Here is a 27981-nt window from a genome sequence, read left to right on the forward strand (position 1 = left end):
TCCCTTAAATTCTATCCTTTACTCACCCTCATGTCATTCTGGACACAAAAGAAGACATTGTGAAGAATGTTGGTAACCAAACATTTTTGGTTCTCATTGACTTCCATATGTATGGTCAAAAAATATAATGGAAGTCAATGGGAACCGAAACATTCTTCGAAATATCTTCTTTTGTGTTCGGCAGAAGAGAGAAAGTCATACGTGAGGGTAATTATGTTTGGATGGACTATCCCTTTTAGGATCCTACTTCTTTACAGTATTCAAAGCGGTTGCAGAGATAGAAAAATCACACCAACAGCAAATCAACAAAGTCTTACGAAAGTCAGGTTTGTTTGGAAAGACAAGCAGGAAAAAAGCCTTGCTTGTTTACCTACGTTTGTTTTTGCTCAACTTTGTTTGTGGTCCGTGATGTATTTTTCATACCTAAGTCATGTTTGTCTTGATTTGTGTTTATTTGCTCGTGTTTTTATTGATTTGTCTGTTTGGGACCGCTTCTGACGGGCCATATTCATCATGTGTTGTTTAGACGCGGCTGTGATCAGTGCAGCTGGGTGCTTGGCAGGGTTTGAGGGGTCATAAATATATTTCCCATTCATTTCGTAAAGCCACGAATTGTTTCCCCAAGGGGATCGTTCTTCGTCTCACTTTGATCACAGTATATCATACACAAACATCTAAATCGGACGGCTAATCAAAAACGTCTTCCACAGAGAGAAAATGCATGGCTGGCTTTGACCACAACTGAAAACAAATCCACTTAGCCTGGGTTTTGCCTATGTGTCGGGGGAACGGCAAAGCCACAAATCAAACCAGTCCAAACTTCTACAGCTATCGAATCACCAGCTGCTCTCATATGAGCAACGACGTTCAAGAAGTTGGCCGACCCGATAAAGTGCCAGTCCAGAAATTTGAATGCTCACTCACGTGGTCTTCACAGAAACGCCAAACGCCAAACAAATAATATTAGTTATTCAACATGGCTTTCCATAACATTTACATCACATAATCCTCTTAACGTTTGGGAAGATTTCCTTCATAAAATGCCTTTCAAATGAGTTTTTTTTTATGTTTATGAAATTTATTAATTTTTTTCATGAAAAAAAGTTGAAATCAAAATACCTAACATTTTTTTATTTACAAGGTAAATAAAAGATATGAACTATATCATAAACCTGAACAACAAAAGAAAATGTTCCATTTGTAATGTTGCCTTCATATGAACACTACCATTCAAAAGTTTGGGGGCAGTAAGATTTTTTTTAAAGAAATGCAATGATTTATTAAATTGATCACATAAATGACAGTAAAGACTTTTATAATGTTACAAATGATTTCTATTTTTAAAATAAATGCTGTTCTTTTTAACTTTCTATTTACCGTAAAGAATCCTGAAAAAAAAATTGGTTTCCACAAAAATATTAAGCAGCACATGCATCTTGACATTGATGCTGAAAATTCAGCTTTGCCATCACAGGAATAAATTACATTTTAAAATATAGAAAACAGTTATTTTGAATAGTAATAATATTTCACAAAATGTCTGTTTTACTGTATTTTGGATCCAATGAATGCAGTCTTGGTGAGCATAAGAGACTTTTGGTGAGCAACCCCAAACTTTTGAACTGTAGTGTATTTTTTTGTAATGACTCCTTCAGTGATCATGGAAAATTATTTGCAGTCCTCAAGTACACACGCCTTAGGAAAGGCAAGTAAAAATGATCCTTTAATTATCCTTCTAAATTAAAAGATTATCACTATGCTGCATATGTCACTTTCAGTCCATTTGATTATCCAAACGCACCCATAATTGTGGAGGGAAAAAAAACATGGACATTTGTCAGTTTAAAAACTACTTTTTCATTCTAATTAATCAATTAATCAACAAATGGTCATTAATGGCATCTTTTTTCCCCTTTACAAATGGACTAAAATAATTCTTATTCTGTGCTGTCACAGATTATGTAGATCTATTTTGTAATCAATGATATTTTTATCAAAATCTGCGAAAATACAGTAGCAATCAGTTAGGCAAAAACTTAAAACAGTGCAAAAATCCTCCCCAAGGCACTTGTGTGGAATGTTTACAACATTCAAACTTATACATTTATTTACAATGTCAATCTTAAAATTCGAAGGTGGATGAATGCATAGTCTCTTGAAAAGGGTGGCCACCTTTAAACCCCTTTGACGTTTATTTAGACTAATCTTCAAAGTTTGGTGCCATTGGGGGCTGAGCTCTGGTTTGCAACCCAGTGAGCATCTGTTTCACAGACCAAGAACAAACCCTAACCACTCAGAGTGAAATAACAAAGCATGGCCCAGTACTAGTTGTTAACAGCCTTCGGAGTACCAACATAGTTGATTCCTGAGGAAATTGCCAGGTTGTGACTGGGTGGAGTCCGGGCATCATAAATGTGCGTGCTCGGAGCTCTGGTCACTGTCGTGACTGTCGTCCTCATTGCTAGGAGAACCGATGGGATGGTGTAGTCCGACCATTGGGGAAAACTCGGAGGGCAAGAGAGTTCCTTTCTTTACATTCACCAGTTCTTTCTCGCGCGCAGCGGCCCCTTGCTGACCTCCCTTCACTCGCTTCCATTTCATCCTTCGGTTCTGGAACCACACCTTTACCTGCAGGAAAGAAAAATGATGTTCAAGTAGTCATAGAAAACAAACAGAGTGCAGAATTTTAGTTCAAGTAGTTAGTCAAAGAAATACATACAAATACTGTTAGTGTAATTTTTAATAGTACATTTTATCTCTCCATATGAATTGCCCATAAACATGTTATCATATTTTATATACTAGTATAGTTTTTGTTAATACTTGAAGTTAGATTTTATATATATATAGTTTTGGTCTTTAATTTTTGACACTTTTTCTTACATTTGTGACAGAGAGATAAGCCCTGCTTCTGAAATCGCAATATTTGGTGTGACCCCTGCTGGGATGGCGATATCTGGTGCACAATCGGACGCCATTGCGTTTTCATCTCTATTTGCCAGACGTCTTATTTTGCACAATTGGAAGTCAGATATGCCTCCCACACACAGGCGCTGGGTTGAGGATGTAATGGCACACTTGAAACTTGAGAAGTTGAAACACGCGATCAGGGGTTCAACCCAGAGATTTTATACGGTCTGGCAGCCATTTATGGATTATTTTAACTTACAATTTCCTGCTGGAAACACTGGGACATAATTGATTCACAGGCTCTGTAACTCTGTAACGTGTCAGTTTATCTATTTTCTATTTTTATTTTATTTCTATTTTATTTTTTGGTTATTGTCATTTATTATTGTGTATGTTGGGGTTGCTGTATGGGGACTTGTTAATTGTTTTATAAGTGTTTACAATTCAAAACCCAATAAAAATATTTGAATATAGATTTTATATATATATATTTGTTTCATTGTAAAAACTTATGTGTGAATATCTTTGAATTGTACATCAGTAAAGTTCCTGTAAAACGTCCTGTGGCCGATTCAAAATGAAATTCACACTCACACATTTCACAAAAAAATTCACACATTTTTTTACCAACCCTGTATTTTAGTAAGTAGACTCGTAAGAATAATTAAGAATAGATCAAAACAATATAATAAAGGTTTAGTTCACCCACAAATTAATATTTTATCATTAATTACTCACCCTCATTTTGTTCCAAACCTGCAAGTCTTTTGTTCATCTTCGAAACACAAATGAAGATCTTTTTGATGAAATCTGAGAGATTTCTGTCCGTCCATTGACAGCTATGCAACTACTTTGACAAAAAGTTCATAAAGAGATCGTAAAACTAATCCATATGAATCGAGCGGTTTAGTCCAAATTTTATGAAAATTTTATGAAAAGACATGATCACTTTATATGATGAACAGATTGAATTTAGGCTTTTATTCACATAAAAATATTTATCAACTCACACATCAGTTGTGGTAAACGGAAGCTCAAGCATGTTTATTTTCGTGTGTTACGCCAGGTTACTTCCTCAAGAACCAATGAGGTTCTTTCTTGAGCGTCAAGCAGGTTCGGTTGAGCTTCTGTTTACAGTATGTTCGCTGATCAATGTTTATATGTAAACAAAAGCCTAAATTAAATCCGTTCATCATATACAGCGATCGAGTCTCTTTGAAAAATTTGGACTAAACCGCTCGATTCACATGGATTAGTTTTACGATCTGTTTATTAACTTCTTGAAGCGTAAAAAAGTGGAATTTGCGTTGATGTCAATGGAGGGACAGAAAGCTCTCAGTTTTCATCAGAAGATCTTCATTTGTGTTTAGAAGATGAACGAAAGTCTTACGGGTTTGGAACATTTTCGGGTGAACTAACACTTTAAGGTAAACAAATGAATAAATAAGTGTTGTTTGCTCATTAGCAAACATTTTTGGCAAAGCTATTATACAGTAGTCAATTACACACAATGTTTATAAGGCGTTATTGGTGTCTTAGCAACACAGGCGCCCAAGATCTGCATCAGGGAAACTCAACGCCACTTAGTGGGAACGTGTGTTAGGGTGTGTGTTATGGCACTTTCCAGAAAGAGTTGTTTTGGCATGTAGACCCCCACTCTAAAACCACCATCATGCTCTCTGTATCAGAACCCCCTTCATACTATGCCCGTGTATCAGATTGGATGAGCGACAGATTTCAAGCTTTCTGCCAACACAGCACTCAGATCCCACACGTATAGACCACATACATAAACCAAGCAAAACACCTAATTTCATGCGCTTTGCGGATAGATTCGAAGGGTCCTTCATATCTGCTTTTAATCTTTAAACTTTCTCAAAGTCACAGCGGATCTGCTCGTGTTTTTCTTTTGGAGCCGACTTCTGGGAAGTTTGGAGGAGCAGCGATATGATTGGCTCTCATGGGGACTAGGATTGGTTAGGCTATTTCCACCTGGTCAGTTATGTGCTGATGCAAAACTCATGGTCGCCCGTTGACCCATGTTCCAGGTCCTGACTTGACACTTTTCTCTGTATTTGCGTCTCCACTGTGATGATCAAGCTGCTGCCTAAAACGGGTCGATCAGATCTGGACCGAGTTGCAGCGCCTCACCCCCCACCTCAGGCTTGACAGGGGACTATTTAAGGCTGAGAAGGTTATTTTAGGAAGAGCATCGCAGGTATTTTAGAGTGAGCTCTTAAATGAGTCGGCAGATTTCCTTACACGACAAAAAATTTAAGTTGAAGTGTGAGAATGAGAACTCTTTTGCAACTACTGGTTTTATGGAACTGCGCTCCCTTATTTCACAATATTATGCATTATGTTTTTTTTGTGTGTGTTTGTGTGTGTGTGTGTGTGTGTGTGTGTGTGTGACACATAAATTGTTAATATAAATCCAATACATTGAAGGTGCACAGAAAGGGCTGATTTTTTCAAGACTTTGTTGTTTAAGATCTGAGATCAACCCACGTCTACAGATTTCTTTGGATCTGTGCTGAGAGTCACTGGATAGGAAGCAATTGTGGAGGAGTAGGAAGGAGAAATGGGAATGAAACACAAAAAGGCAAATCCTAGGTGATTTGCTTCTAGTGCTTCTTTTTAGGGCCAAGAATCAGCTGGAATGATCCTAAACTATGGAGTGGGTGTGTGGGATGTGTGGGACATTTTGAAGAAAGCAGTTGTACAGTGAACTTCACCACTGTCTAATTATAAATATATTTCAAGATTAATATGCATGACTGGAGCTAGTTTTTACTCCAGTGAATATTTCTTGGTATTTGGAATATAGTTCCATAGTATATTTTTGAGTTTATAAAAAAAGATCTAAAAAAAAATGCACACACACACACTACCATAGTGGTAAATATAAATATAAAAGGGATAGTTCAATTTTTCAATAAAAAAGTGCTCATGGTCCCCTGGTACAAGTCCAGCCTGGATCATGTCCCTCTCCTGTTGTCCCTTCTGTCTTTTCTAATAAAAGCCATTAGAAAAAATATACGTGTTTACATAAAAAAACTTGAGGTTTAACATCATGGCTACATTTGACAGTTTGTCAGACTCAGATTAAAAAAAAAAAAAAGAAGTGGGAATACCTCCCTCAAGCCAAATGAGTAGGCTATATCATAGGGAACTGGATTTGTATTTCTAACATAAAACATATTTTTAGAGAGCTCATACTGAAATACTTTGAGATTTATATCAGTAAATGAGGGCATACAATTTAATTTGTTGAGAATTGCTAACATTTAACATTGCGTTAATCACTTTATACGACTTGATCACTTTAAATGGAGTCAGCCTTTAAGCAAAGTTTTTCTTTTTTACCCATCAATCAATCTAAGAAATATTTTCAAAGCCAATGGAAGTGCCATTGTTATGTCTCCTGGTAACATGTGAAAACAGGCTCAGCGTTGAACGTACTTGTCTCTCTGTGAGGTCAAGGTTGACAGCAATTTCGTAACGTCTAAGCCGTGTCAGATAGTTGTGGTGAGCGAATTCTGATTCCAGCTCTCGAATCTGTTCCTTGGTGAACGCTGTGCGCTCCTTCCTAGGTTTACTGCTCACGTCTGACTTATAGCTCCCATCCTGGGAATCTGAAATGAAAAACAGATCACTTTCCAGCCGCTGTAAACGCACAGAAAAAGAAAAAGAAAAAAAAAAACATAAGAGAAAGCAAAAAGGGTGAAATAATAAGATGGTGTGATAAACTGCAGGGCTCTGAAATAAAATAAACGAACAAAAATAAAAATGAAAGCGGAACAATTTGGCCTGCCAATCACCTTTTATTATGGCGATATGGCTCTGGTGTTTTTAGCAGGCGGAGAATGGCAAGAGAACGAAGCACATGCTCTCAAATCTGGCCTGAATCAACAGCGCTTCGTTCACACTCTCCAACAATCAGATCAATTTACTCTTCATTTTCCACACACTTCTCTTTTAACAGAATGCATGAAACTCTCTCAAGGAACATTTCTGATTGGTCCAAAAATGATCAAATTCAACCGTAACTGTGTAACTTGTTAATATATTACAGTTATATATATAAAGTTTTTATTATTCAGGTGCACGGGAACATATATAGGAGGGTTTAGAATCACAGAGTTGGATCCATTCATTTATTAGTTTCATTTTAAATAATTCATTTAAAAAGAAAAAGTGCAAAATAGAACATTTAGTCTGGTGCTGTCTGAACCATTTCTTTAAAAGTAACAATGGAACTGAACCGTTTATCAGTGAGCAAAGTATATCAATTCCAGAGCAAAGAACTAGTTGGGTTTTCATTTTAGCACGATAGATGAACATTTTCTAAGTTAGAATAAAAATAAGTTAAAGCAATTGCTGTTAGAAAATAAACTAAAAAAAAAATCCATTATGTGGTAACCTCTAAATTATTTAATTTGACTCAAATAAAAAATATTGACTCAACCTAAATACAGTAGGTTACTCCAAAAAAAATAGTTTTAGGGGATTGATAAGGTAGAAAAAGTTTTTAAACGGTAACAATCACAGGTTACCACATCAGAGTATGTGAAAAGCATCTAATATGATTCTCATTATTATACAATTCCTTATAATTGTACATTTTCTATGAAAAATCTATGATCTAAAACTTTTTTATCACACAGCCTTTTCTTTGCTCTACTTATTTTCAAATCTCTCTCTCACTCTTTTTTTATTTTATTTTTTTACTTTTTATATAATGTGACTAACAGAGTAAAGCAAATCACTAATCATCTGAGTTAATAGACTGGGAGAGCCCAATACAAATCAATTTGTTTAAAAAAAAGAAAGAAAATCTTTAAAAGGAAAATATGTTTGCAATGAATATTTATAAGCTTGCCTTTCAAAGACGAGTATGATGTCGAATTCTTGGATCCTTTGAAAGCGGCAGAGAAATACAACTGCTCTAGAAATCCAAGGTTTTTATAGTACACAAGATTATGAGCTTTGAAAATCGTATTTCATATGCAACATCACTTTTCCGAATAATCTATAATCTGTTCAGGCTATCGCTGCAACATCTCGACATATGACACGGCTTTAAATGGAAACCACACTGCCTTTGATAACTGCCAACAGACTGGAGGAAATTAGATTTGGTATAAAGGCACAGCAAGTGCCAACAGGAGCCTTCTGGAAATTTCTACCACCATTGGGCCTATCCATCAGTATGCCATCAAGCCATAAATTACAGGCACCAGGATGAAAAGCTATAGCATCATGACATGAAAAAAAAAGTACAGTATAAGATGGAGTAATTCAGTTCAACTAACTGTAAAGGTGACAAAATCCTTGAGTTCAATCTCAGAAACTTTAGTCTTTATAATTTTACACACAACAGTGATATTTTTCTGAAGACATTCACAATTATTATTTTTTTCTGCACCTCTGTTTTTAAAGTCTATACGTCAATGTCAAACCACTTAGATCAACAGGTGTGACATTTTCTATTGTTCTTGAAATTTAAGGGTCACATTTTATATAAAAACTGTCCAGCTGCAGCTCTAACGGTTTTCCCCAGCCGTAAATGGTGCGTATGCATTTGGGGGGTATCAAAAGCGCAGCTGCGGGCAGTGTGAGCATTTAAAGCGGCTTTCACCTGTGGTCTATTAAAGACCTGAGGGTAAATGCCAGAGTGACTTACACCTCTGAGACTGATGAGAGAAAGAAACAGGGCAGCCTCACAGCACCAGGCCCTGCCATTAAAACACTACTGTGCCGTGTCCAGCCCGTTCCGGATTCCGTTCCTTTTGTTTTATTACCTCGGATTCATTCTTATTTTAAGAAGCATTTTCTCTAAAATACTAGACATATCTCTAAACATATCAAGCTGCTTTTGAGCATATTTATACAACTGCTCAGTTTGATATATTTGTAAAGCTTGCACGCTCCTCTATATGGTTCATGGATGGATTAGAACGATTCATGTGTGTGAATCTGATCTGAATGTCAAATGTGTAAACTGTTAGATTTTCTCTTAAACTGCAGTGAGTTTGATTATCTAAAACTACTATGAGTTTGATTATCACATAGCCTTTTCTTTTCTCTGGTGCTAGTTTGATATTTTCATCAGTTTGATTGTCTGCTTACGTCTTTTCTAACATAGGGCAGTTGTATTGAATTATCGCATGTTAAATACTGCAGAAATAAAATAAAATCCATTTACTACATATAGCACCCTTTTGTTAAAGCTGTCTTGATATGGACCAATTTCTATAAACTAATAATAATAATAATTCTAAAATAAATGTCTTTAATTTTTTCCCTATTTTAAATCATTTTATGACAGAAGGTACTCTAATTTTTAAATTCTACATTTTTAATACTTAAATCACCACAAAATATTGCAAAATAAACAAGATTTTCTGAAGTTATATTAAACGTATAATTTGGTGCATTTATGCATTTCCCTTAATATTTATATAAAATTATATATATTAGCAAAATTTAATTTCATTTCAAATTCATAGTGTCTTGAAAAAATGTGGTGCTCAATTCAAATTCTAATTCCAAACACCCAATCTCTATTCCAAGGCCAGATTACAGAAAATAGGTAATACAGAAAATATAAAATATGATGAAATCCTGTATTACTGACCAAAGTCAGTAAGTCCTTTACTTAAACTATTCTTAATAAATCTGATGAGTAATAAAACTCAGTCTCCAGTCATGACAAGCACTTGAATTATTTATATTGTAGTAATAATGCAATTTGATTGATCATTTCCAATTTAATTATTCCAAAAAAATATTTATTAGAAATAAAATTCAATGATTATTATACGGTATGCATAAGAACACGAAAAAAAAAAAAAAAAAAACATACCTGAGCTGTCACTCTTTCCTTTGCTACTGCGTCTCTCCGGCTCAGCGGGTGACATGTTCTGTCTCCCGTATTCTCCAGGCACACATGACACCCTAGAAGGGTCACTACCAGTGAGCGTTGGGTTACCCGCGCACAAGCCCTGTGAACCCGCTTCACACAGTTCTGGAGCCGAAGAGTCATGGTGCGGCAGACAGAGATTGAGGCGCTCGCCGTCGATCGCCGGCATCTGCGGGACGTGCCAGGAGGACTGATGCTGCGAGAGGTGTGGATGCTGCGGAGTGGGGTGAACCCTGTGATGAGGTCCTCCGAAGCTGCCCTCCTCCCCAGCGTAGCTGCAGGGCGGCGAGGGTCCTGGGAGGTCGGGGTAGGAGACGTGGTCGGAACGACCGTGCAGGGCCAGGGAGGACTGGGTGAACGCCGGGTGCAGGGCTTGAGATGGGGCGTGTGGGCTCCGGAGGCATCCGAACAGAGAGTGATCCATGTTCTCTTAGTGTCGACGGTTCCACTTAACTCCAGACTCTTCGAGAAAGCAGGGAAGCCGAAAAGCCCCAAAAACACAGCCTCGCACCCGTTTCCACCGTAGTCCAGGAGTCAACGGCGAAAGGAAGAGGGAGCGGGCGGCGATGAAAGGCAAGGCCTCCGGTAATCCTGAGCATGCAGCCCCCGTTGCCAGGCCGAAAAAGAGGGTAAACACACACAGCCTGCAAGAGGAAGCTCGGGTGACAGATGGGAGAGAGAGAGAGAGAGAGAAGAGAGGGAGAGGGAAAGACAGAGCCGTCTGGGCCCGAGTGGATACAGCGCTTCTGGAGAAGTGGTGTTGGAGCGAGGGAACGTGGGAGGGGGGGGTTGAACGGAGGTGCTGGAGGAATGGATGTTATATATAGGGCGTAACATGAGAGGGAGGCTGGGTCGCAGGCTCCTCGCTACTGACCACATGCATACGATCTTCCTCCAGAACGACAAGGTACAATAAATCTGAGGCCAGCCAACAAGTTCTGGGCTCATGAAAACGGGGGTACGATATTTTGGACTCGGGCTATCTGATCCCACGGACACTTTTTCTAAGAAACGAGTTGCGTAAGCTGCCAAAGAGTGAGCGTGGAATGGTTATGGGGGTCTAAAGGGTGGGACGGAAGATTGGGGTGAGGGGATTTGGGGTGCTAGCTTGTCTTTATCTGTCTGTGCATTTACCCGAAATCATCTTGATTGTCAGCATCATCTTGTAAAGTCCTGGAATTCTTTCGGACTGTGAAAAGGATAATTTTCCACCAACATGTCTGTATAAAAAAAAAAAGCAAATACAACAATATTTGACTTAATAAAAGTCAATAAAATTGTTTTTGTTTTCAGAAACTTATTCATTAAAATATGTAATTTGCCTGTACTGCATGTCAACTCAGGTCATAAAATGAGTTTTCATCCCTTGCTCAAAGCAAAATAAATTTTTGACAAGCAAAAAAGCTCTTTTAAGTTTTTAGTTTCACTGAGCTTTCTGGGAGAGAAACATGGCTTTCCATCTGAGAAATACATACGAGAATGAACAACATCTGTCTTCTCAAGGATTTTTGTGTGTGTGTGTGTGTGTGTGTGCAAATGACCAGTGTATCTATTTCTAGACAGATTTATAGAAATCTGCATATTGTTTTACGTCTCCAACAGCAAGTCCAGCTTGTCATTTGCAGGGTAGACAGACTGTCAGTATCATATTTTATTAGTTGTTAATGAATTTAATTTAAAATACAAAGACACTTTTATATGATTGTCCTTATATTTAATTGCAATTTTTTAGCAATATTATTATTATTCTGTCTCATGCAGACTGGAAGCGGTTAAGTTTTGATACTGCAAAAATTCAGAACAATCAAATGAATGTTATGGGTTGGGGGAGCAATTCATTTTTTACACCGTTTTAATTTCACTTTATAGATTTCAACCACAATGAAATAACAACTCTAGCAATGCAGAGATCATAAAGGATCTCATTTTTTTATGTGGTGGAAACTTGCTGAAGAAAGTGTTGCTCATGAATGCATTGCAATTACAAAAAAGCTGGCAAAATGGAAAGTAAAAGTGTTTAATCTGCTTTCAATGTCTAATAAAGTTATTAAAATATAGTCTTGCGGCAAGTTCATAGTTTTATCATTTCAGAATATTTTTTTGCAACTCTTGTCCATGATTACTTAGCTGTACATTTAATTAAAAATGAAAAAGGCCTTGGAATTCTCCATTGGACAAAAAAATATATATTTTTATCCCAGTTTTATTGAATCCAGAACTCGCTTGGACTGGTAATTTAGCACTTTTATGATTGGTGTAGCGCAGCTGGTGTAAAAATATAATAATAAATCAAATAAAACGTTGTTGTGGACTTTCCACCAAGCTGCATTAGCTTGAAAAGCCATCCTTATATTACAAAACAGCATTTTACACAATTACCAATTCTTTTTTCAACCCAAACTTGTGCATTTCAGAAATATTGACCGCTGTCGGTCTTGTCCACACATCCTTTACATTGAGCACTATCTCTGCATTTAGATGACTGTGGTGAACCAAACACGCATGAGCCTGAACCCAGAGAGGAAATTAGGTTCGTTTTGAGGGGAAATGACTTTAGCAGACCGCCAAAACCCGATGTGGGTGTCGCTGCTCGGTTCAGAGTGACTGCTGTGTCCAGTGGTCCTGTATTAAGCTTCAAAAGAAAATATAGTGTTTATTCAACAAATTAGGCCAATTAGTCGTTATGTAAAGTAATCTCCGAGAACGGCCCCCGGGTGCGTATTAATGTTCATATGGTTTCGGTTTTGCCTCAGACCCTGCGCCATGTCATTGCCCCAGGCCTCTGAGCGGTTATGCGAGTCTCCTGACTTTCCTTCCTCATTCTACGGGTCCAAGGCCTAAGCCTCCGTAATAGCTAACTGCTAATTTGACAGGTCCCTGGGGAGAAGGGATTTTCTGCAGGTGAGTCCTCTCACCTGGTGGCCAATTTTTGGAATGTGTGTGTGACAGGCTAATGCTTATTAGATTTGGTTGGATTTTGAAGAGCCTGTCGGAGTCAATCAGACATGTACAAGAGTAAAACCAGACAGATGATGGTTAAAATAGAGCGGCGGTGCTTTCCGGGATTTTAGTTTTGCCGTTTTGGAAGATAATTGGAAGTTTGACGGATATTATGAAACTTTTCGTGATTAGTGTCAAGCATTTCATATTTGTAGTCTTTTAGATTGTATCAATTTGTCATTTTATGCATTGTAATTTTAGTTTCATTCTGTTTCGGTTCATATTAAAACACATTCTATTTTTAAAAGGCCCCGTGACGCTCATTAGCTGAGTGGAAAAGGAGCTCGGAGACGAAACCACTAACTCTGGTATCTGTTAATGCCAGACCTCAGACAGACATTTCCAATAGGATACCCGAAGCGGGTTTAGTGTAATGTGCACTGCTTTGTAATGAGAGGATGAAAGGAGTCAAAGGAGGAGGAAGTGATGCGTTTCATATTAACACACAAAGACTGAGAAAATATAGAGTCCTCAGAAATCTCTGCTATGCTTGAGTCAATTTATAGGAGACTGTGTAGGAACTATACAGCTATTAAAAAATCAAAAATGTTGTCACATGATCCGACAAAATCCATTTTTTGAACACTTTGATGCTCTTTGATGAAGTTATTGTTGTACTTAAATCAACATTTTAGTATGACAATAATTTAATTTCTAAATGATAAAGCTAGAAAGATCATTCAAATCAAATACATAAACCTTCTATTTGCAGATGCAGAATTGATAATTTGCCAAAAGATATCAAATACATATGTAATTGAAATGTTTTTTTAAAGTTTATTGAATTGATGATTTAAACGATTTAAAAATAAAATGAAAAATACTTTATATTGTTTTTTTCTTTCGGTATGTTGCAACATACTTATTGTATTTTTATATTTTATTTTATTTTTATCTTTTTTGTTGTTCGAAATAAAAAATAACTTCAATATTTAGATTTTTTTTTATATACTTTTAAAATATCAGTAATATTCACTACTTTTGTGCAAGTTTTTTTTCCCCTGACATTTATGCTATGTAACAGTTCATGTTTTAATTTCTTGTCTATTCTTTTTTTTATTTACTAATACTTCCACCAACCCATTTATTAAATCATTAGTTGTGATTTACAGTGTAGTTACCAAAGTTGTTGCTGATGCGCTTGCAATGCACTACAAAAATTGAAATCTGAAATAAAAATGAAACATGAAAAACCCCTTTTCACAAAGTATAATCGGAGTTGATCTGAAGCACAGTGTTTTAAAGAGCCTGAAATGTGCATGAGGGTATGTGTTTTCCCCAGCCAGAGTATCTGATTGAGCCTGTAAAGTCAATCCGTCTGCGCTCTTGACATGAGCTGAGACTAATGTATTCCATGCAGAGCCTACACTTCGTCAATGTCTTTTAAAACCAAATTTGTTTCTGGTGGAATACTGGCATATGTTAGAGACTAAAAATAAAAACAAGTTCCCGGCCTATTCCAACTTTGCTCTCTACCTCCAATGTGACATGTTGTTCTAATATTAGAAATAATTCTGAAAAGTAAAGATGACATCTTGTGATTTAATGGCTTCCCTTCTCCTATTAAATTTCTAATGCAACAGGCCAGATCTAAAAACTAGATTTTACTTTGCCTATGGTTTTGTATTACTACAACATTTTTTTTTTTTTTTTTTTTATCTCCAAAAGTTTTAGCCACAGAACTGATGCTAATGATTTTCATACATATGATTTTAACAGACAATTCCTTGCTGCGGATTCAGCTGCCAAGACATCAATCTCAAATCAAGGTTATGTGCCTTAATCATTCTTGTTCATTACAGAAATACAGCCACCAGGACCCACATACCAAACCATGAAGGACACATTACCTCATGGCTCGTCTATGGAGGAGGTTTACAGATTTAGGATTTTCTTGCTAAAAAAATACTTTTAAGTCATAATGCGACAAATGAAAAGATATTTTAAGGCACCTTTTTAGGTTCTTCAGACTGCCGGGGTGGAGAATCTAGGCAACCTTTGAAGGAGCCTCAAATATCCTATTATTTACATTTACATTTAGTCATTTAGCAGACGCTTTTATCCAAAGCGACTTACAAATTAGGACTAAATTAAGCGAGTCATCATGAAGAGGCAAAAACAACAACAACGCAAGGAGTGCTCAAGATACGAAGTTCAGGCATTATTCAGAGTAGCATAAGCCTGATAAGTGATGTTTCAAAGGGAAAGGATTTTTTTTTTTTTTTTTTTTTTTTTCATGAGGTTAAGTGCTCACGGAAGAGATGGGTTTTTAGCTGTGCTTTGAATGTTGTCAGGGATTCTGCATTCCGGATGAGGGTGGGGAGAGCGTTCCACCAGCACGGAACTGTGAATGAGAATGTTCTGGAAAGTGATTTTGTGGCTCTCTGTGATGGAACCACAAGTAGTCGCTCTTTGACCGATCGTAGGCGTCTGGTAGGGATGTAGACTCGTAGGAGTGAGTGAAATTAGGAGGGAGCTGAGCGTGTGACAGATCTGTAAGCAAGCGTCAATGCCTTGAACTTGATGCGAGCAGCGAGAGGTAGCCAGTGCAGAGAGATGAACAGAGGAGTGACGTGGGCCCTCTTGGGCTCGTTGAAGACAAGACGAGCTGCAGCATTCTGGATCAACTGTAGGGGTTTGGTTGCACATGCTGAAAAGAACTCCAATATATACACTACCATTAAAAAGTTTGGTATGATTTTCTCTGTTTTTATGCTCACCAAGGCTGTATTTATTTGAAATAAATAATAAAAACAGTAATATTGTGAAATATTATTACAATTTAAAATAGCCATTTGCCATTTGAATATATTTTACAATTTTATTAATTTCTGTGATATCAAATCGGAATTTGCAGCAGCCATTACTCCAGTCTTGTTTAATAATTTTGCGGAAAGCATTATACATTTTTCTAGTCAGGATTCTTTAATGAATATATATATATTTGAAATAATAATCTGTAACAATGTAAAAGTCTTTGTCACTTTTGATCAATATATTGCATCCCTCCTGAATAAAAGTATTAATTTCTTCAGAAAAAAAAAATTCTTACCGTCTACAAACATTTGAATGGTAGTGTATTACAAGTGTCTTGTAAACCTTTCCTTTTCTCGGGTTCCAAATGGAAGAACCGTTAACAAGGACTTCTCAGAGAATCTCATTTTTTGGGAACCAAGAAGCTCAAATGGGTCCACACTGCAAAAAAAAAAAAGAAAAGATACTTGAGGCACATGTAAATTAATGGGGAAACATTTAGGTCTTTAGCCCCCTTTTACAGCCTTAGAAAATGCTTCAGTCTAAAACAAATTTCTAGTCAAACTTTGATTTGTAAATATTTAACAAAAACAAACTGCGTTTAAATATTTAAAACCAGAGCAAAATATCTCCCATGAAAATTGCTAATCTATTTGACACATCAACAAACTGATCATGTATGCGGTGAAAGAAAACTAGCTGAAGATAATGACAGATGCTTTCCTCATCCAGCAACAAGTGTTTACACGTTAAAGTTTCGCAAATCATTCTTTTTCAAACAGTGTACCAACTTCGGCTGAACGCTTCATTCGTCCTGCTAATGACTGCTTGCATTTTGTTGCCACATGTTCAGTTGTTCTGTAATCAGGCCGTAATTTACTATTTTAGCCCTCTGAGCACTAATTCTGTTAGAAGATTAAGTGTAAACATTATTTGCGGCTGGCACCATCCCGCTGCACCGATGCTGAGGCCTGTAAATATGTGAGCTCTTAACAGAAAGCCACAATCACATTGCTCTGAATACACCATTTTCTTTGCTAATGAGCCGTGTCACACCACCATGCCATGTTTACGTGGAAAAGGGTTCACCTCTTCTGGGCGCTGATTAATCTGGAAGAAGAAGAAGGGAAAAAAAGAGGAAAGAGCAAACCACACGTGTAACACACACTCTATCTCTGTCTTTTCTAGACTGTATACAAACAGTCTCTATCTGCCAATGCCTTCTCCATACACTCTTTGTAAGAGTCTGTCAACTCAAATACAATCAGTTACAGACACAAACACACATACTTACACAGGATAAAGCTGATGATGTTTACATGACATAAATCTCAATCATTCAATAGGAGAAAATTTACATAACGTTACCTAATATGCTATATCACGCATGTTTTATTTTCCTTTTCATTTTTTTGTCTGTTATGTTTTAAAGCTTCCATAAACATTGCATGCAGGTTTCATAAGTGAACTGCTGTTTTAGAACAATTTTTTTTGCTTTTTTTTTGCTTTGTTGATATTTTCAGAAAGAACATTTAATCATTCTGCAGTCTCTTGGTAGATTTGTACTCACACATTTTAATAAGGATATTTATTGAAATAAATAAATAAATATCATGACTTCTTTCAGTCATTAACAACTCAGTGTTTTGTGTGTGTGTGTGTGTGTGTGTGTGTGTGTTTTTTAAACTAATTGGTCGACTGAATGATTCAAGGACTCACATTCAGTTTGGTTTCAGTTTAGTTTTTCTGGACTCTAAAATCGAATACTTCCCTACAATAGAAAAACAGTATGGCAACATCCGAATACTAGTATTCGAAAAAAGTAGTCGAAAAGTTCACGGATACTACTTCCTCCGAGATTCTGAAGTGCGCATACACTAGACACTTTACTATCCGACGCAACTGACCCTGGTACTGTAGACAGTGGCAATATGGCGGATGCAGAACCCCCTAATTTCATTCATACCACTAATATTCATACTATAGCCTATAGAACATACTTTTTAATAGTACCAAAGAAAGTTTTAAACCAAATGTAGTACCTGCCTAATTGTCTGCTATTTTGTAGGCAGTTAGTTTGTAACTCATTGTTTCCTGTGTTTCCTTTTTACTTCCAGGGTTTCTAGAATGTTCAAAAAAAATGTTTTGTCATAGTGACTCATTGTTTGATTGATTTGAATCACCTGTTCCTTGTTTAGCTCTTCAGTTACTCTGTAGTTGTGTCCCAAATGACACACTATACAATATGCACCTATACACTATGTACGTATGCACTCAACCGTGTAGTGTACGAATTAAAGGTTATGAATGAAGGTTATTTTGTCCTTCAACATTTTGCCCCTCCCACTCTGCGACAGTTTAGTGCATGAAGTGTCCAACATTCCAGACTTTGTTTTTTTCGGTTAATTGAGTACATCATCCGGGTATTTAAACGCACTACTCCCATCATCCGGGTATTTAAACGCACTACTCCCACTTTTTATACTAAAAAAAGTCATAGAATAGTGCATAAGTATCAAATTGGTGATTTATGGCTCTTAGTTTGAGTCATTCTTTGTCCGTTCTCATCTAAGATAAGTTGGTTGTAATTGTCTTGCGTTCCTTTATCCTCCTGAGCTCCTGCGTGTTTGTTGTTTTACTTATTTTTTTAATTAAAGTGACTGATGCGTATAGATCCTGCCTCAACTTCTCTTCCTTACTGCAGCCAACTGAGACGAACATCATACTGTACATCACTTGTCACTATATCTACTGGCATTAACGTAATCTATAAAAGGGCCAGTAAATGAAAATGAACAAATCGTTTTGGTGAATGAATTCAAGAGAATCGAGTCGCTGAGATGAATCAAATCCACACTAGCATTTATTTTATATACAATAGCTTAATTTTACATATAGTCTGTAAAGAAAAGGAAAAATAAATAATTTGATCAATTTTTGCAATATGGAAACTAAGAAATGGAATAGAGTTAGCTCTGTTTTCATGCTGTTTTGACTCATCCAGTTTAAGCCCTTCCAGATAATTTCACCATTTGCAACAAATACAGATACAGTACATACTGGCTTTGTGATAAGCAAATATCATGCTTGATATGTTTCTTTTTCTTCACATTGAAAAATAAACAGCCCAAGCATATAAATGGAAATACAGAAAAGAATATCTCAATGATTCAGAAACCCCTCGTCGGCCCCTCCATGTCAGAACATGTTTTTCATGCAGAGACTGAGGGCTAGATTTTATTACACATTAAATGAGACATTTGATTCATATGCAATGAGGGAAGTACAGCTGTCCTTAGCCTTTCTGTCTCAAATATTCCCCAAAAATATGTTTATAATTATGAATAAGGTTTCCTTTAATATTATACATCATAAATGTTCTGAATTGATTGAGCTCTAGAACTGCACCCAGCTTCATGAATGACATGATGCCTTAATAAAAACACAGAACAACAAAGCAGTTAGTCGTTGATAACGTATGAGGAGAGCAGGGACAAGGCAATGTGATTTTCCCCATAATTAAGCCCATGTCTACAAATAAATCTTTGTATGTATTGTATCTGTATTTGGCTGTATTTGTTGAGCAGTAACGAACCATTTGTAAACCGTTAAATGCAGGACCAACATATCATTTGTTGAACAATTATATACAATTTGCACAGAATTTCCTTCCATAGAGATATAATTAAACCCATGAGCGATGTGATGAAAAACACTCAAAGCTGCAGGGTTTGGGTTTAGTCTAGCAATCAGCACTGCTTCTTTTTTTGACATTTACAGCTGGAGCAAATATCAGAACACATCAACCTCAGCAGGCCCAATGATATATCTACAGTTCAATCTCACTCCATCCCACAATCCCTCTTTCTGGTCCATGGATGGTGGAAGCATAAAAATATTCGGACTACAGCTCTTGCTAAATACTACTGTAGTGCTATTATTTGCCTCCTAGAAACCCCATAGTCAGTGGACTGTCATGATTGAACACAATTTATTCATTTAAGATGAATAAACACTACAAAATACTTGAACACTTCTAACAATTGATATGAAGCCTTAAACAAGTGATACTACACAACAACAACAAAAACCCTTTGAAAACTGACTATAAAGTAACTTTGCTCATGCCTCAGTATAAAGGCCTGTTCTGGATGCTCGGTTGAAGTGGTTGATGCAGCAGACTATAGAGAGCCCAAGTCCCTCCCCTCCGCTTTCGGCTCATGGGACCTTATTTCGGAAAAAATATGTATGGTAGTCAATGGCGAGAGACAACTTATCTTTTTATTCTGTCTGAACTGTGCCCTGAATTGCACATATGATGTTTGTTAATTTAAAAGATAATTCTGAAAGTCAAGAAAGTCGCAGTTTGTCATAAAACAGAAGAGAAACATTTAGTGTAACATTTATCTCGCACTATGTACGTCACCAACATGGCTGTCACCTTAGCGCGTTTCATCTCGTTCTTCCAGAACAAGGAAAAAAGTATTAAAAGACTATAGAAAAAATTACGTTAGCTTCAGTAAAGTTAGCTTCATTCATTGAGAGAAAAGGTATGACGTCACATGTGCGCCTTTTGGGTTTGTAGTCTTTGTAATTACGTATTTTCACAGTCTTATACCTCAACAGTTTTACATCAAACTGAGACTTTCTTGACTTTAAAATGTATCTTTTAAATTGACAAACATCATGTGTGTAATTCAGGGCACAATTCAAACGAGATCAAAATATTTGTTGTCTCTCGCCATTGACTACCATACAATATTTTTCCGAAATAAGGTCCCATGGTGGTCCACCGGAAGGGGAGGGACTTAGGCTCTCTATAAAGATCTGAAGTACTTTATTGTGGTTCAGGCACCTGAACAGCTCTTTAAAATGTTGAGAGTGCACTCGACTACATCGTATGCTAGAAATTGGTCTACTTTTTACCTTGTTCATCATATGATCATCTAAAAAAAAAAAAAAAAAAAAAAAAATATATATATATACTAATGGCATCACTGCGAATATCTAATTTTGAAACCTTTATTTGTAGGTCAAAAATCATAATTTGCACAGAAAGGAAGTGTGTTTGCACTTTGCACTGAAAAGAATTACAGCTTAACCAATTCAAACAAGCATCTGGTTAAACTATGTTTTGGATAGTTAGTGAATAAGACCCAGGATTTGTGCTGAAATACTATCCTGTAAAAATGTGTAAAAAGTGAATTCGTCCTTCTACGATTTAAATGCAAAATTTGCTTTTATGCTCATTCAAACCATTTGGTTGGCAGGCGTGTTGATTCGATGGTGCTGAATCCTGTGACATGATCAGAATAGACTCACACACTAATACACTCCTTCTTTCCGCCTACATGTCCTTAAATTTCTCCACAGCTTTCTTTCTTGGCTCCTCTCTCTCTCTGTCTATTTCTCACTTTTCTTGCTGTGGTAAATCTGGGAGACCTTAGGCCTACTAGAAGCTTACTTATGTCCCTCAACGGGCCTCTTTACCCAGTCTGTAATTAGACCTGGCCATACACACACACACACACACACACACACACACACACACACACAAGCCAACTTCATATATCTAAATGTACCTCAAACCAGGATATGACATCAGTGTCGGTTAGAAAAAAATGCCCCAACCAAACAAAGCATAGGCTGGCATTTCTGTGATGTAGATGAGAAGTAATTTTGAGCCTATAGATTTATTGCACACTTCCCATCCCAGACATCTGTGGTGGAGCACACAGCCTTGACCAGTTGCCTACTGGCACCACAAGGTCAACCTACCATTAGTCAACACTGCGGACCAGCAGTTAGACATCCATTACCTATACAGTGCATCATAATCCAGTAGCTTGGTCAAGGTCAGGTTTGCGGGTATAATTAGTGTGATTCATTGTGAATTGGGTTAGAAAGGTGAACATGGACAGATGAAATTATATAACATGTAATAAAGGTGTTTTACAGCTGATCGATCTAAATTATAACATGGACAGTGAAACATCTAGCAACAGTGTAATCCGCTCATGGAATGCCATTTATCTTACCATAGTTGCTCCAAAGCCATAATTATGATGCTTGGATTTGCACTATATTTTTTATTAAGTGATAAATGACAGTTATTATGATAGTTATGTTATGATAGTTGTTTTGACCATTTAATCTCATATTCCTCAGCATATTGATGTAGGAAAATATAAGAAAAAAAATAGAGTAAAGAGACAATCTCTCTTTACTGTCAGTAATTGCTTGTATGCAAAATTTAAAAGTAAAAAAAAAAAAATGTTTTAATTAATAATAGAAAAGAGTAATATAAAAAAAGTAAAACAAAAAATATAAAATAAGTGTAATAAATTGGATATTATAGGGCTGGGCGATATATCGATATAAAAAAATATATCGATATATTTTTAAATGCGATATGAAATTAGACCATATCGCATATATCGATATAGTTCAAATTTGCGCTCTGCTCCCCGCATCTATGCTCCTCCTTTTCCACTTTGCGTGCGTGTTTAGAGCATGTTATGTTACGAGAGGCGAATCATGACTACTTCAGAAAACCCAGCACAATAGGAACTACCAGGCAGTGACATAAGTGTACGCTGAAATAAAGTGTTTCACCTCAGAAAAACGGACTTTCTTGTCCTGTTATCCTGTGCTCGGAGCGCACACTCAATTGCACGCGCAAATGCGGCGGCGCGCGCGCGCTGTGTATCGCCTCACTGCTCAAGTGCAAAAGAAACTACGAGCATGCAACGCCGTTACGTTGTAAATTACACGAAATAAAAGTAATGCAGGTATGATTTTCATTCTATTCACCAGGAGCAGTTTCCATGTTTCATTAACAGTTATTGTTAATATTGTGTATTCACCATGGCAACTGTCGTTTCCATATTAACCCCAAAATGCCACTATTTTACTTTGTGTTTTTTTTTATTTTTTTTTTTTATATTTTTAAATGACTGTAGTGGCTCATACCAACATTGTATTAACAAAAACTAGTTTGGGACTACTATTTAATATCTTTAGCATAGGCCTAATGTTTATTTATTAGTAGGCCTACTAGTCTTTACTATTAGTCATATTCTTACAATTCATGTTAAGTAAAGGGAAAAAAAATATCGCGATATATATCTTATATCGATATTCAGCCTAAATATATCGGGATATGACTTTTGGTCCATATCGCCCAGCCCTACGATATTATATATTTTATATTAAATATGCTTATGCTAAGTATAAAATTCAGTGAATGCAAAAGTAAATATAGTTGTGCCATATACCAAACAGTATTGTTTTGACACATTAATATTATTTTGAAAGCGTTAATATTTTTAATTAATTTCAATTAAATACTAAAATGACAATATGAACTACACCATTTAAACAATGGAATTTTACAATTTCATACAACTGAAATCATGATTTTTCTTTTATGTCTGAGATATGTCATAGATGTGCCACTCTGATCTGTAAAAGACTCTATTGTGTATGTTTAGATTGCCACCTGCTTGTTTAAACAGTGCACTGCACAAGGCTGAAATTCATTGCAATAACCAAGTAATACGCCAGGTGTCACCCTTATGACATGTCTGAAATACACAGGCCACCTTAGCAGACTTTAACTCAAAACACATTACAAAAAATCATACTGAAGATAAAGAAACATGTGGAAAACTTAAGTTGGAGCTATAGCAGTGGATCATACAACACGTTAGAACGGTGTCCTCCTGGGTTTGAATTTGGCTTGCATATGACCTGATTCCATAAATAGCAAAAAGCCAGAAAATAAAACATAAGATTAGTCTGCACAATAATACTCTTCCACAGATGAGTTTAGAGCTATTTTAATTTAAAGTAATTTCCTCTGTTCCAACTGAACTGAACATAATACCCCCTCACACAGAGCAAATCAGTTGCAAATCGGTCTGCCAACATCTATAAATCCTTTGATTAAAATCCCTAAATGTGCAGCACATTGTGGCCACTGATTGGTTCAAATGACAAATTAACTAATAGTCCCTGGATTAAAACATCTCTGATGTTCATTAATACATCGATTCCCAGCTAGGGCTTATGCATTTGGGTCCTTAAGCAGATGCCAGATAGATTTTTATTTTAAACAATCTAAAATAATTCCAGCCATGACAACTCTTGGGATAGTTTATAAAACATTTTATCAATCTTGGCAGACTAGATCTGCTTTGCTGCTGCTGGAGCTATGGTTGCTGCTGCTGCAGTGCAAGTACGAATTGCTTCTGCTAAATGCTAAGAAAATAAAATGAAGGGAAACATGCTGCTAGACGGAGGGAGACCCCTGTAGCAGACCTAGGCAGGAGGTGCTGGGGAGGCGGAGGTCTAGAATAAGAATTTGCATAGCGCACAGAGTTACGCCTGCTACAGACTGTGCGATTTCGCCAATCCTATAAATCACAGTGTACGGCATGGATCTAATCAACTTGGGTACGACATATATGTAGACTGTACGATGATGACACCTATTGAATCATAGGCTACGATGCAAGTTAGTATAGAAGAATAAAACGTAATCAGCATGCGCGGCTAGTGCATGGTAGCCAAATAGAGCAAGATAAGCACTTCTGCAATTGTGGTTTTTAATTTGCGCCGAAAAAACGATTAGGAAGCGAAAGAGGAGAATATGGAAGTGGTCATGGCTAGGGAAGAGAGGCCAATTTGGCATGCCAATTTTGCAAATGGAGCTTGAGGTAAGTAGTTAAAAATTTTAGCACCATGTCGCTTTGATCAATACACCATTTCATGTTGCAGTTTTATTGGCTGGTCAGTAGACGTAGGTCGTAGCAGCAAACACACTGTAAGATGATCATTCATGACACTTTCAGAAATTTATTGCAGGCTATCTTTGTTCGCAAGACTGTGACAACGACCATCTTTCTCACAGTACGACATAGGACCAACGTTTAGGAGCCACAACCACAGATATCACCACGATTGGTCATCTTTCGTATGGGACAGCCCAAAATCGTACATTGTGTACCGGGCATTAGTGTATTCGTAGATATGTTGTGGTTATAAAGGGAAGTAGTAATGGACACATGAAATTGATTGGCTGTGGAAGTTACATTGAAACAACCAGGCCTGGGGTGGGTAATCGGGAGAATCGGGAGAATTCCCGGTGGGCTGCTTCACTTTTGGGCCGGTCGAGGATTTTTTTGTTGTTTTTTTTTCCACATTTATCACATTAGTTACAGTAGGCTACACACGTTCCGCATTCTGACACCGCAGCACGCAGCCTCTGCATGGGTTGTACCATGTGAGGGAGTTCTCCCCTCCCCTCCCATAGAGTTGGTTGGGTCCATAGCCCGTTTTTTCCAAAATGTTTTCTCAGGTAGACTACCGCGGCCGCGGCACCGCCGGCGCCTACCGATAGCTGGGCCGGCCCTACCGTAACGGTACGCGTCAGGGAGGATGGATGGGAGGAAGAGGCCAGGAGGTATGGAAGCTTGTTTCCACCACAGAATAAAACATTTTAAAAGATAATTGCGACTTTTTATCTCACAATTGCGAGTTTACACGCAATTCTGACTTTATATCTCGCAATTCTGAGAAATAAAGTCAGAATTGCAAGATATAAAGTCAGAATTGTGTGAAATAAAGTCGCAATTGCGTGTTATAAAGTCAGAATTGCGAGATATAAAGTCAGAATTGCGAGATATAAAGTCAGAATTGCGTGAAATAAAGTCGCAATTGCGTGAAATAAAATCAGAATTGCGAGATATCGAGTCAGAATTGTGTGATATAAAGTCGCAATTGCGTGTTATAAAGTCAGAATTGCAAGATATAAAGTCAGAATTGCGTGAAATAAAGTCGCAATTGCATGAAATAAAGTCCGAATTGCGAGATATAGAGTCAGAATTGTGTGATATAAAGTCGCAATTGCGTGTTATAAAGTCAGAATTGCGAGATATAAAGTCAGAATTATGTGAAATAAAGTCGCAATTGCTTCTTATAAAGTCTAAGTGAATTATTTAACCTTTACATTATTTGTTGAACCATGGTATTAATACAAACTACAAAATAGTAAGAGCTGAACTGTTCATTTATCCAATTTGGAAAAAGTGCTAATTTGGAATTCCACCATGGAAAAAGTGGGCCGGTCTTGGGCCTGAAACTCCCGGGCTGAAAAGTGGCCCCACTCCGGCCCTGGAAACAAAAAATGAGAATACGAAGAGAGTTTCTTGGCTTAACCATTCATTTCATGTGCAATATCTTGATCAGTCTATTTTGCATCCGTATTGATAAAAAAAAAAAAAATTATATTAGTCACTTTAGTAACATTAATGATAATGTAGAAGAATACCCAGCATTATATGAATAAAAATATCTGATTTGGTGTTCATGAAGGATCACTTGATCCTTCCTTACTGATGGGACTGTGAGGAAACACTGTTTTGTATTATTCAGTTATCAGATCATCACTTGTTTAGGTCATTATTACACAAACCTACTTTTCCAGGGAATTTAAATAGCCCTGGTAAACAACGCTAAAACCCATCCAATGACTGCAGAAACACCCAGGGTGCTCCCCTGTTATTCCTCGCACTAGTGAAATTATTCCAAATGTTTGTGCAAAATGGTCTTTAGTTGCTAGGAGACATGTTTACCTAATTGCATTAATTACATAGCAACGCACAATCTTTCCGCAGTTCTGCTTTGATTTGACTGATGGCACATATGAAAATATCAGCACAGAATAGAGATATCAAACATATCATTTGTATGGCAATTAGTGTTGGCTTCCATTTATGAGCAAATTTTAAATGGATGGGAAACTTACCAGCAGACTAAGTACTGCATGTATTTATATACTCTTTATCCATCTATGACCTTTCAGACAACTTAAAAACTCACCAGGGCCTAAGTACTATCTATAATACAATTAGTATTATTAATACTACAAATAAGGATTAAATAGTGATATAATCTTTGGCTTCGATCAGGGGGCAGTTAAGGCCACACAACAGAACTGGAAATGTACATGAATGTTTATTAAATTTCTCCATCACACTTTGAGTTGTTGACAGTAACCATGAAGGTGTTAAGGGCATGAAATATAGTCTGTCTGGCAATGACTGCATTGCCTTTTCATTTTATATAGCCTAACATATAAGGATTGGAAGTGGATCTGCTTCTGACGCGACCTTTGATTGTAGTCACTGAGGTTGGACAGAGCTGGCATACTTTTTATTTTTGCGTCATTGTGTCTTTACACAGAATTTGGAGAGCCCGGCTGTATAAAGACGCCTTGAGCAATAAACAAAGTGGGACTACCACACACAAACACGCTCGGGTACATAGGCACAGTGCAATACAAGTATGTATACTTTACTTTGCCAGAACGTTTTACCAATTTATTTTGGAAAGAGAGCATATGCATTTCTTTTCAGCAAAACAATGGAAAACACAATCAACAATAATCAGCTGACTGGATTAGATAAACAGACTTTAGCAATACATACACACAATGTTCCATGCTATGAATACAGGAATGGTCCTCACAAAAAAAGCAACAAGCTCTGACCAAGTCTAGCAATTATCAAACAACCAACCATCTCCATCTTTATCCTGGCATCAGGACTGAGCATGCTCAGAAACCACTGGCAAATTCAATGGCTTTGAACTTCAAGCACACCATGAAGATCTAAAAGACAGATAATTATAACATGCTCTGGTTTAATGTCAGAGATTTATTTCTTTTCCTCTAACTGTATCTGAAAAGACACGGACATGCTTGTTTTGATTATGAGGTGTTATTTTAGTCAATTTGATTGGTTGCTCTGAGCAATACATTTAAAAATAATAAATAAATAAAAATGGAAAAAGGCTGGTTTGACTTGTAAAGGACTACCGTAATTATTGTATTACATAAATAAAACTAAACATGAATAAACGTGACAGCTGATGTTTTGTTTTGTTTAGAAGACCTTACCCTTGTGAAAAAGAAAAAACTTTAGCATACTTTTTAAAAGAGTATGGAAATAATAATATACTTCAGTGCAAACTGACTGTGATGTTTTCAGACACTTAATTGCATGTTAATTAAATGAAAATATATTATTTTTGTACATTAAATGTAGTTTAAATTTATATTGAATGCAATAAGCTTAACTTATTGAACAAGAACTGTGTTTTTTTAACCCAGTCAAATAGGCCTTAAGTACTTTTAAGTAATTAAGTAATCTTTACATGACAGTGGCAAGCATTTATGGTACGTTATAAACTAAAATATTACTGTAATGTTGAATGTTGTCGTTTTGCTACAACCACCCACACAATGTTACAGAATACTGGACCCTCAAATTGAGTATTAAAAGATGAACTTACCGGCAATCCAGCTGCTTTGCCTGGAGCAGGAGCAG

At 36.8% G+C, this 27981-nt stretch overlaps 1 protein-coding gene across 2 annotated transcripts; it reads right to left on the bottom strand.

The window, feature by feature from the left end:
* Nucleotides 1-1123: 1123 nt before the first annotated feature.
* Nucleotides 1124-27971, bottom strand: meox2b (mesenchyme homeobox 2b). Of its 2 annotated transcripts, none has more exons than XM_079878927.1 (4): nucleotides 27947-27971; nucleotides 9779-11055; nucleotides 6373-6545; nucleotides 1124-2628 (listed from the first exon to the last, which is right to left on the bottom strand). In XM_079878927.1, the coding sequence occupies exons 2-4, from the start codon at nucleotides 10257-10259 to the stop codon at nucleotides 2407-2409; spliced, it is 876 nt and encodes a 291-aa protein (XP_079735053.1). In that variant the 5' UTR covers nucleotides 10260-11055; nucleotides 27947-27971; the 3' UTR covers nucleotides 1124-2406. The 2 variants fall into 2 exon arrangements, with proteins under 2 accessions (XP_079735053.1, XP_079735054.1); XM_079878928.1 differs by lacking the exon at nucleotides 27947-27971 and adding an exon at nucleotides 15888-15902.
* Nucleotides 27972-27981: the final 10 nt, after the last annotated feature.

This window comes from Squalius cephalus (genome assembly GCF_949319135.1).
Source record: "Squalius cephalus genome assembly, chromosome: 8".
NCBI lineage: Eukaryota > Metazoa > Chordata > Actinopteri > Cypriniformes > Leuciscidae > Squalius > Squalius cephalus.